The sequence below is a fragment of the Pelophylax lessonae genome (genome assembly GCF_965119305.1).
Source record: "Pelophylax lessonae genome assembly, chromosome: 8".
Classification (NCBI taxonomy): Eukaryota; Metazoa; Chordata; class Amphibia; order Anura; family Ranidae; genus Pelophylax; species Pelophylax lessonae.
The window spans coordinates 186447567-186459794 of record NC_138775.1 but is presented as its reverse complement, the minus strand read 5'-3'; the positions used below and the strand labels follow the sequence as shown (position 1 = coordinate 186459794).

The window sequence follows — 12228 nt, the reverse complement described above, 5'->3', positions numbered from 1 at the left end:
CCCTAGAAACTGCACAGCTCTCCAGTTTTGGGAGAACGTCCCTCCTGTGTGCCCCCCTGGGGAGCGCATCAGGCACACTCTTGTGAGCGATGTGTGCCTTGGATACAGCGGATCACAGATCGGGATAAAAGGCCAATCACAGTGGCTCTTTACCATGTGGCCAGCTGTGTACAATCACAGCTGTCACAGATGTAAACACCCTAAATTGTTTTGCCGTTTATCGGCTCTCTCCTTACTCACACAGAGGCAGCGTGTGAGGAAAGGAGAGGCAATCTGTGAGGTGCACAGTGAGTACATTATTTACATAGTTACATAGTGAGGTTGAAAAAAGACATCAGTCCATCCAGTTCAACCTATGAAGTGTGTGTGTTTGCTGTTAACCATACATTGTATACCCCTTTATCTTGTGGTCGTTAAGGTGCCCATCCAATCATTTTTTGAAACTATCGATGCTCCCTGCTGATACTACTGCTTGTGGAAGAGAATTCCACATCATTACTGCTCTGACAGTAAAGAACCCCTTAGGTATTTTAAGGTTAAACCGTTTTTCCTCTGGTTTTAGTGAGTGGCCACGTGTCTTATTGTATTCCCTTTCTCTGAAAAGTTTGTTCCTTATGCTAGGATCATCACCAGTACAGTATTTGTACAGTATTTGTACACTGATATTTACACTGACACACAGTGCCCCATTCAGTGCAGCCTCATTGGTGCCTTAATTATCAATGCAGCCCCATCAGTGCAATTGTGTTGATACATGATGGTACAGAGGCCCTATTAGGGGAACCCCGTACTTAAAAAATTGGTCTAGCCAGAATGACAAAGAATCATTCACATCCGGTGGTGGTGGCGAGGCACGTCTGGCCCAGGAGCTGAAGGAGCAGAACCATAAAAAACCCACTGGGGAACAGGTGGAGAGTGGGTGTGACATATGTGAATTGAAAATATGTCCCTCAATATATATATTCACAGGTTTTAGCTGTAAACGGCAAAAATGGGTATATGTCTAAATAGTATATAGTAGTGTACTACATAACATAATAATGAAAGTAGAAGTCTAATTAGGTCTAAATAGTGTATGACACAGTACAGCAAAGAACTGAGTATAGGGACAGAGGGGGGATGGTAGGAAGTGCAACCAAAGTTGTGCAAGATATGGAGGTAAATGTGTAGAAAGAGTTCATCACAAGAAAATAGTGACGAGAAATAGGAAACAATGTATATGTGTGCATGTGAAAGAGACAACCAAGGAACATTGGTGAAGTGTGAAAGAGTGTTTGGAAGTGAGTATTTACCCACCATAGGTTGTGTGAGGTTTGAAAACAAAAGTTATGTTCTCCCTTTAGATAAGGAAATGTGAATCCCCATATACCATCCTCCCATTTGTACCTCAAATGGGCAGTACCGGTCCCACCTCTAACGCCATGCGCAGGTGGCTAGGGAGACTGTGTGACTGTCAGACCAGCATTCGCTGCCTCATGGGGGATGAGCAGTGCACAAGCACTGGCAGCACCAGAAAGGTCTGGTGCTGCCAGTGACACAACTCCATCTCTATAAACATATACAACAATTTAGCCCTGGGACTTTAAATGAGAACGCTGGTGGCCACTTATTAAGAAGTAAACCTATTGTCTGAATTTATTATAAAGTAAACAGGATAATCATCATATACAAAGTGCATAGAAAAAAGCCAAACTGATTAGTATTAACTACATGGTATATTACATGCTTGAAGATTACAATTGTGTCGATACATGATGGTACAGAGGCATCTTTATTCTCGACGCCTTTCGTGAGCTACCGCTTACTTCTTGTTCAAACAATTTTATTATAGGATGCGAGTAAAATACAACGTCCAATGTACAACATACAACTGTAATTTTTCCATTGTAATACTGATAACAGAGTTGAACTGGTTACTGTAACTATGATAAACCATACTAATGGATGAGTACAAGGCATAGTGAAATTGGTGACCTAGAGAGTAGGGTTGAGCGAACCCGGACTGTATTGTTTGGGATAGTCCCAGACTTTTGGGTATAAGGTACCCGGACACGGACCCGAAGATTTCACTGTATGTTCGGGATACAGTCCGTTGTTCAGTAATGTTATTTCATGTTTTGGCGCGGTTTTAATGGTGCGGTTTCAACAGCTGCAAGGCAGCCAATCAGCAAGCGTTTAACTAGTGTGCCCTTAGAAGCCATCACAGCCACATAGCGCTGCGCATCACTCTGCTCTAACTATACTAGGGACAGGTTCTTGATGCTGCTGAGGGAGAGATAGGAGATTATTGTAGGGGCAGGCTGGAGATTGCTTTCAGGGAAAGAATAGGAAGAATCTTCTTTAATCAGACAGCGATCTTCATTGATTTTATTGTGTGGGGGTGCAGTGCAAGATCATATTGCCCTGACCTGAGCCTAGTGAGAAGGAGGGAGAAAAAAAAACTTTTATCAGTCTGTTAGGTGTGCGGCATGCAGCGGCCATGTAATACAAGCTCAGTGCATATGTGTCTGCTTAATCTGGATTTAAAAAAGAAAAAAACTTTTTTCCTTCTTATTTTACTTTGATAAACAGTGTTTAGACACTGCTTGTCTAATCTGTTCTTCAAAAAGCACCAATGTAAGGGAAAAATAATTATTTTTCAGTTTTTAGGGAAATAAAATTTTTTTCAGTTTTTCATTTAAATGGGGTTTTTAATTCAATAGCGTAATTGAACAACAACAGTATCCAACCTCTTAGGCGTGCGGCGTGTAGCAGCCATGTAATGCAAGCTCAGTGCATACTGTATGTGTCTGCTTAATCTGGATTTAAAAAAAAAAAAAAACTTTTTTCCTTCATATTTTACTGTGACTTACAGCGTTTAGACACTGCAGTTCTAATCTGCTATTCAATAAGCACCAATTAAGGGGACAATTATTTTTCAGTTTTTCATTCATACTTTACTGTGACACTGTCATACAGCGTTTAGACACTGCTGTTCAAATCTGCTCTTGAAAAATCACCAATTAAAGGGAAAAATAAAATGTTTTCATTCATACGTTACAGTGAGATACACCTTGACACAGATGGCATTGCGCAGTGCACACCTGATTTTGTCACCCACTTGCTTGTGCAGGGAAGGGATGGCTTGTCTGGAAAAGTAGTGGCGGCTGGGCACAACGTACTGTGGGACAGCCACCGCCATAAGGCTTTTAAAACTCTGTGTCTCCACCAGACGGAATGACAGCATTTCAAAGGCCAGGAATTTTGAAATGCTGGCATTCAGGGCCAGGGATCGCGGGTGGGTAGGGGGGTACTTCCTCTTCCCTCCAGTGTTTGGGAGATAGAAAGCTGAACGCTTCCACGGGACATTGTGGAGATGGTTGTTGGTGACCCAGGTGGTGGTGTTGTTGACAGATCCTCTGTTTGCGGGGTGGCAGGTGCCACTGTCACTACAGAGGTGGATGAAGAGGCTGAGACTGCAGCAGGAGGAGCCAGAGACCTTTCTTGGTTTTTGAGGGGTCTACTCCACTGCAGCTCGTGCTTTGCACTTAGATGCCTGATCATGCAGGTTGTGATCAAGTTGAAAAGGTTTATGCCTCGCTTCAGGCTCTGATTGCACAGCGTGCAAACCACTCGTGTCCTGTCATCATCACATTGTCTGAAGAACTGCCACGCTAGGGAACTCCTTTGAGCTGGCTTTGGTGTGCTCGGTCCCTTGCTGTGTTGGGCAGTAGCAGGCATAGTGTCTAGGGCACGGCCGCTCCGCTTTTGCACCCTGCTCCCTCTTCTGCTGTGCTGGTGGCTCTGTGCGACCACTGCCTTTTCCTCCAAATTACTAAGGTCACCTGCATGACGTTCATTCCATGTGGGGTCGAGGACCTCATCGTCCTCCACATCATCTTCCACCCAGTCTTCACCCCTGCCCTCCTTGTCAGTCTCCACAATTCGGAATTCCGCAGCAGTTGGCACTTGTGTTTCGTCATCATACGAGACGTGCTGCGATGGTCCTCCCATGTACTCATCTTGAGACATAAGTGTTTGGGCATCGGTGCACCCAATCACTTCCACTTCTGGGGCAGGGCTAGGTGGATGGCCCTGGGAAACCATGCTGACAGAGTCATCAAAAAGAAGAAGAGACTACTGCATGACTTGGGGCTCAGACTGCTTGGCTGATTTGCAAGGGGGTGAGATGAAAGATTGATGGACATCGGCTGCAGGTGCCAACTCTGACCTTTTAGCAGAAGACTGGGTGGGAGACAATGTGAAGGAACTGGAGGCACTGTCAGCAACCCAATCTACTATTGCCTGTACTTGTTCTGGCCTCAACATTTGTAGAGGCGCATTAGGCCCTGCAAAATACTGCTGCAGGTTATGTCGCCTACTCACAGCTGAGAAAGGTGTTTCACTTATGCGTGTAGCTGGCACAGATTGACCACGTCCTCTTCTTGCAACAGGAGCTCCACCAGCAGCACCACGACCCAGCACTAACATGGTGGAGCAGTATGTGTGCACACGCCTAGACGTACTGAATGACGGGTCTGCCCCCTTCAACTTCTGGGTCTCCAAGTTGGGCACATGGCCTGAGCTTGCCCTTTACACCTTGGAGGTGCTGGCCTGCCCTGAAGCCAGTGTATTATCTGAATGTGTATTTAGCACGGCTGGGGGCGTTATAACAGACAAGCGCAGCCGCCTGTCCAGAGCCAATGTGGACAAGCTCACGTTCATTAAAATGAACCAGGCATGGATCCCACAGGACTTGTCTGTACCTTGTGCAGAATAGACATGTATACTGGCCTTACCCAGCCATTGTTGTATTTGATCTTTTTTACTCTTTTGGGGTGTACCCTCATATAAAAAAAAAAAAAAATTAAAAACCAGTGTTTGCTACCTCATCCTCCTCCTCCACCGCCGCCACTTCCACCTACACCGCCATATGATCCACCGCCACCTCAACCTCCTACTCCATATGGGCCTTGTCCTCCTCCTACATCATTCAAGATCATTTTTTATTTTTATGTATTTTATGTTATTTTAAGTTATTTCCCTATCCACATTTGTTTGCAGAGCACTTGCCATGCTCTTAAGAAGATTTTGCTGCCATTTGTAGCCCTCTAGCCCTTTCCATGTGTTTTTTAAAGCCATTTTAGTGCTCAAAAGTTTGGGTCACCATTGACTTCAATGGGGTTCAGGATCGGGGTCAAGTTCGGGTTAAGTCCGGGTCACGAACACAGACTTTTTTTTCAAGTTCGGCCGAACCCGCCGATCCCAGACATCCAGGTGTGCGCTCAACTCTACTAGAGAGGAGACCAGTCGGGCGCAGCAAACACCCAGGCACCCCAAAAAGGGAACTCGCTGTGCCTGTGTGAGGAGGCATAGCCAGCTGCCTGTACGTCTCATAGGAAGGTAGTGTCACCAGAATCAATAAAACATATCTAGGAATACTGAAGTAAAAAAGATAAGGTCAATGACCTAGGTAGTGGGATCAATGGGATACAGGCGGTAACTGAGAGGAGTTATATTTAACTCGGTAAGTATAGAGAGATGTAACCAAAGCAATAGGGATTTATCAGGTCAGGGACGTTGCATATGCTACAGCATGTATATATAAGAAACAAAGGGAAGTGTAGGGAGAAAAGGAATAATAAAAAAGGAAAGAAGATAAAAAAGGGGGGAAGGAAAGGGGAGGGGCATGGGGGGGAAAGAAGGAAAGGGAGCGGGAAGGTATGTCGCCGGGGGGACAGGAATCCAATGGGTAGGTGTGGGCAGTTCAAGGAAGTGGTTCAAGGCAATAGAAGGGAGCTGTCAAAGTTTGGTGGGAGAAATTGTTGCCAATGTTGCCAAAGCTTGTCAAATTTCCCAACCTTATCCATCAGAAGTGCCTCAATCTTAGCATGAATCATGGCATTGGGGACTCTGTTTCATTTCGGGTATAGGTAGTTGTGGGGATATCCAAGCTTTAGCTATGGTTTGTTTGGCTGCTGTCGTGACTTGCAAAAACAATTTGTGCCGTTGTTCAGAAACATTGTCAGGTTTCATGTTTAGAAGAGCTAGATAGGGGTCGGGCGAGATGGCTGTATCCATAAGCGTAGAAAAATGTGGAAGACCGCAAGCTACCGCTTACTTCTTCAGGAGCGGATGCGCATAAAACATCTCTATAAAATAGAATATCAATTTAAACATATGCATCATGATGGCAAGAGATGTATTGCAAATCATAGGGGACTCTGTATTTTTTTGATTCAATTGTTTGATAGGCTGACTTTATTAGGAGCATTTTATGTATGGCGAAAACACTACAGTGGCGAGGTCTCTGAGCATCTAGATTTTTACACTGGAGGCAGGCAATACACTCCTTCTGTTGGGTTTTTATTTTATATTTTGAACAGTGCCAAAGAAGGAGTGGAAGTACCTACTCTAGTGCTAGTAACTATTGCTGGGAGGTCTCAGCACCAGAATCCCAAAGAGATATATAAAAAAAAAACAAAAGTTAAGTTAGCCAATTAGAATGCATTTTTGATTGAAATATTACTTTTGGAATTTTTCACCCTTTGAGACCTATTAGAAAGATTAAACCCCCCCACAAGAATAAATATTGGTGCCATGTACTGCACTTGTTTACAGAAACATTTCCTCTCAGCATGATGACATTCTACAATTTTTTTTTAGCAAATATTGCTATTTTATAAGATTTAGTTGTACCTGGGGATGTGATGGCTATTATTGATCTTTATTTACAATCTAATTTGCTTCATGTAATTCAGTTGTTGAGTTCACAACCTCTCAGCTTTGATGGCTTCATACTTTCGCTGTAAAAGACAATGCTTCATAACACATATGATTTATCACCGCCTCTTATCTTTCAGATGTCTGAAATGTGCAGATGCTCCTTGTCAAAAGAGCTGCCCAACCAACCTGGATATCAAGTCATTCATCACAAGTATTGCAAATAAGGTAAACCCTTTATGTATGGGCAGCAGACGTTCAAACACTTCCACTGGGAAATAATATAAAACATATAAGTATATTATACTGTATATAATAGGCAATGCTAGGATCGATTGTCACAAAAATTAAAGACTTTTTTTTTTTTTAACATTGCTTATTTTGACAAACTTACTATGCAGTGTAATTTGTATACATTGTGATTTTTTGTAGCAGATTTGTGGAGAAAAGAAAGGAATATAAAATTGGAGTTGATGCTCCTGAGCACTGCTCATAATTTGTGTTTTTAATAAAATAAAAAGGTCAAATTTGATTGGCTGCTAACAAAAATAACTATGATTTTATACTCCTCCTTTTTTCCAGGATTAATGAATCAATTCTATTACTGTAAAAGAGTCCTAAAAATGTTGTTTTACATGGCTTCCTTAACAATACAATTCAAATATTTATCATTATTTGAATGATGTGCAGATTCTTCCCCTAGTGGTTTTCATACATAAAAAAGTAGGTAGCATAGCCCTGTGATTTCTTGTAGTGAAGATCATCAGTTAGCCATCCGAGAACTCCTACAGACTAAACCAGGCCATACATGGTTCGAATTCCGAAATAATTTTCTTTTGAAAATCATAACTAAGAATTCTCTTTTGAATTTTACACCAAATAGTGGGCTGCAGCAATGGCTGATTTTCGTAGGCCATTAAATTGAGTGATCGGGCATGATGGAAATTTTAGGAAAAACTACAGTATTAGATTTCTAATCAATGATGGGAGAATTGTGCGAGAAATATAATTGAAAAAAAATGTGCATGAACTGAGACCTGAAACAAAAAGGAGATTCCCGGCCACAAAAAAATATTTTCTGTAGTAACATGAGGTGAAATTAATGGCTTGGTTGATCGAATTTCAAAATCAATGGTGGCACCCATGAATGGCAGGCTTTAGGGGTCTATTTATAAGGCAGCAAATGTACCAAAATCACTCCCATTTAAAACACCTGGGGAAGATACTTCACCGTAGAATGTTTGAATGAAAGTTACATTCACTGCTTGCCTCTATACGATATGTCCAGGAGAAATCAAAATTTTTTTAGTTTTTTTTTTTTGTTTTTTTCAGCATCAGTTGTACATTCCACAATATGATCTTGATATGAACTCCAGTTGTCTGTTTCCCTTCAACCCCCACATTCTGACCTGTTGTTTTTGCAGTACAACTTTTTTTTGCAACATGTTTTAAGGAAGATTGTCAATGTTACAAAATGGTTTCTTAGTTTGCTCCCTTCCTGCTCTGTGCCTTCCATAGTTTAGGCTGGTGATGTAGTCACACTGGAGCTTTGTCACAATCCTGCCTTAAGTGCTGGCAGGGAGGGGGGTGACTGCTCCCATTGCTGCCTCTCACATAAATGCCCATACATCTTTCTGCAGGACCAGGTAGGAAGTAAATGCAGTCACATAGCCACATGAAAATAGAAAAAATAGGCATTTAGCTAAGCTTTAACTTTTTTTTTTTTTTTGCATCATTACAAAATAGAAGGCTTCGAAAACATTGGCCTGATATTTGTTTCAATAACATAGATAATTGTCATATTTATCAAGTAAACAGTAAGTAACCATCAGGGATTTTAGTTTATAACCTGTGGGGAGTGATGGGGGGAGAATAATAAAGGAGACGGGGGTGGAAAAGAGATGTGGGGGGTGAAAAAAGGGTAAGCCCCATGTGTAGCGGGGCTATCAGTAAGCCCAGGTGAGTCCATAGAGGTGTTCAGAGTATTGTTTTAACTTTAAAATTAAACATGCATGGATAGTGGTATTAGACTATTCATGCATTTCACATATACTGTATGTGTCTGTATGGATTGCCTGGACATGCATTTAAGCTCAATTGAATTGTTAGTGTTAGAAGAGGAGTGGGAGCAGTTTTAAGATTAGTTCGTATAAGCCTGTAATTCCACTTTTAATCAGATTTGACTTCAGATATACAATAGACAGAAGAGAGCTTGTAATTCAAATTGTTAGTATAAAAGCTGACGTTCACACTGAAACATAACCTTGCACTAATAAAACCCTCACCCCTATCCCATGTAAAAAGGTGGCTTTTTTATTTTTAAATTTTTTTCACGCTTCAGCCCCCCCATGTTTATTCATGCTTAGGCGAGAATAATGTCATCCTGTTACTGGTGCCAACTGGAATATGCAGTTACAGATCTCAGGAGGAATTTGCTTCCACACACTGCAGATGAGGGAGGGTGTGGCTGGATCAAGGCCTGGGTGCAAGAACCTGGAAAAGACAGCCAGCCCCTGAGGAGGTTGAAAAAAAACAGGACACATTTTCACTGAAAGAAAAAGTTTTCATAGTTGATAAGGTTGACACCAATCTATCCAGTTCAACCGGTGTGGGTGTTTATGTTGATATTATTTTCCAAATCCCAGTATATTGCATTTGCTAAGATGTCCATCAAATAGTTTTTTTGACATTTCTTTAACTCCTTGCAAACATCACTCACTGTGGGAGGAAATTCCACATCCATATTGCTCTGACAGGATAGAACCCCTTTCGCAGTTTAAGGCATACAGAACCCCCAGATCTTTTGCCATCCTGGATTCCCCTTAAGCTTCTCCCCCTAACCAGTAACTTTTGTTCATATTTTTAGCCCCCAAGTGCAGTACTTTACATTTTTCAACATTAAGCCTAATTTGCAATGTAGTTGCCCATCACTTTATTTTATTGAGGTCTTATTGTAAAATGTCTACATTCTTCTGTGAAGTTATTGTCCTACTTCGCTTTGTATAATCAGTAAACACCGAGATGGAAGTATTTATTTCAACCTCTATATTATATATATATATATATATATATATATATATATATATGAATAACTTAAACAGAATTTATCCCAATACAGAACTTGGGGTAACCCATTTACAACTCTAGACTTTTCTGAGTACACACTATTTATCACCACATTTTGGATGCACTACTGTAACCAGTTTTCTATCCAGGTACATACATTATTTTCCTCGTCAACAGACCTTCATTTATAAATTAAGTGTTTATGAGGAACTGTATCGAAAGCTTTGGCAACATCCAGATACACCACATCTACAGATCTTCCTTTATCTAGATGACAGCTCGCTTCCTCTGTCAGTAACAGGTGTGACCAGAAATGTGTGGACTGCACAGAGAATATCAGGCACAAGTAAAGTGTAATAGGATATAACTTATTTAAAAATAAGTGAATAACACAAATGTAAAAGCACCTCCAGAAAACTACAACTGTGTAAAATAAACCAGATAACCAAACAATAGTGACACACATCGAACAACTGTTCAAACCAAATATATATAGGAAACAGGATAAATAAATGGTAATCGTAACAGAGCCGGGGTCATACACAGGAGATCAAGCAGAGGGAGCTGGGAACAAGACAGAACAGGGAGAGGGTAACAGGAGATGGAGTAAGCAGGTAGGAAGGAATCAGGCTGCAGGGTCAGGAGCAGAGTCCAGGATCAGGCTGCATGGACACAGGAACGCAGGTCAGGAGCACTTGGAGACAATACCAAGGCAGTATGGAAGAGCATGCATAGGGTTTAAATACACTTCCTGCAACCAGCATCAGGTGATGATTGATTGCATGAGATGTCAGCTTCTGGCTGCTGAGAGACACCCGCTGGTGGGCACTGGAACTGCAGCCTATGGATCTGGGAGCTACAGTGCCACCAGCAGGTGAGCTCTTTCCTGACATCCTTATAGCATGTTAACAGATTGGTCAGGAAAGAACGATATTTCATAAATCCATGCGGATATTACTAAAATTACCACAAAATGGCAGACCTCTGTGCGCGACGATGTTTACACGAAAGTGACTCCTCTGACACAGTTGATGACGTCTGTATGACAAAACGCGTTGGGAGGAGTCAGTTTCGCGTAAACGTCTTCACGCACAGAGGTTGGCCATTTTGTGGGTTTGAAACCTTCCCATTGTATTGCAGTTTACAGGTGATATTTGCTGTCTGATTGGTGAGTGTTATTATGTTGTTATCCATAAATTGTGGACCAACTTACTACACTATGAAGCTCTCCTACTGATTAATTTTGATCCCTATGTGCCCAAACTTTGGATGTGGATGAGCTTATATCAATTATGATTGATCTAGATCTGAGGCTGTGTGATCCTTGTTAAATCACACAATGATCATTTGACCATTATGAAAATAGTGGTCCACCTTAGGTGGTAAAGGTCAGTGTGTTCACCAATGTCAGTGGATGATTGGATTTGGCACCTCAATGTGAATCATACACCTTGGTGGAAGATCTAGTCTGTCACTTTGATATGAGCTTTACACCTTTGGACTTTTTGCTTAATGTCTTTTGATTTTTCCTATATGAATTTTATTTGAAGCGCTGCATTTTGTATTAGATTGTCATATATCACAACCAGTGTATTGTGCTAGCTGCTGCATTTATCCCTTTATTATTTCTATACAAGCGTGGGTTGAGTTAACTTAGTTACATAGTTACATAGTTAGTGAGGTTGAAAAAAGACATCAGTCCATCCAGTTCAACCTATGATGTGAGTGTGTGTTTGCTTTTAACTGTACATTGTATACCCCTGTATGTTGTGGTCTCTAAGGTGCCCATCTAATAGTTTTTTGAAACTATCAATGCTCCCTGCTGATACGACTGCTTGTGGAAGAGAATTCCACATCCTTACTGCTCTGACAGTGAAGAACCCCTTACACATTTTAAGGTTAAACCGCCATTCCTCTAGTTTTAGTGAGTGGCCACGTGTCTTATTGTATCTCCTTTCTCTGAATAGTTTGTTCCTTATGCTAGGGTCGCCAGTACAGTATTTGTACATTGATATCATATCCCCCCTCAATCGTCTCTTCTCCAGAGAGAATAGGTTCAGTGCTTGTAGTCTTTCCTCATAGCTGATGTCCTCCATTCCCCTAATTATTTTTGTTGCCCTTCTCTGGACTCTTTCCAATTCCAGCACATCCTTCCTGAGGACCGGTGCCCAGAACTGGACAGCATACTCCAGATGTGGCCGGACCAGAGTCTTATAGAGCGGGAGAATAATCTCTTTATTTCTGGAGTGAATCCCCTTTTTTATACATCCCAGTATTCTGTTGGCTTTGCTTGCAGCGGCTTGGCATTGCATGCCACTGCCAAGCCTGTTGTCTACCAGTACCCCCAAGTTTTTTCCATCTTAGACTCACCCAGACGTTCCCCCCCTAGTGAGTAGCTTGGTTTCTGGCCCCCAAGTGCATTACTTTACATTTTTCAACATTAAACCTCATCTGCCATGT

At 41.7% G+C, this 12228-nt stretch overlaps 1 protein-coding gene across 1 annotated transcript in view; it reads left to right on the top strand.

The window, feature by feature from the left end:
* DPYD (dihydropyrimidine dehydrogenase) overlaps nucleotides 1–12228 on the top strand; it is a 1764026-nt gene that overhangs the window by 498891 nt on the left and 1252907 nt on the right. The window contains exon 4 of the mRNA XM_082264968.1: nucleotides 6843–6930. Coding sequence (XP_082121094.1) covers nucleotides 6843–6930 — 88 coding nt within the window. The remainder of the gene's footprint in view (nucleotides 1–6842; nucleotides 6931–12228) is intronic.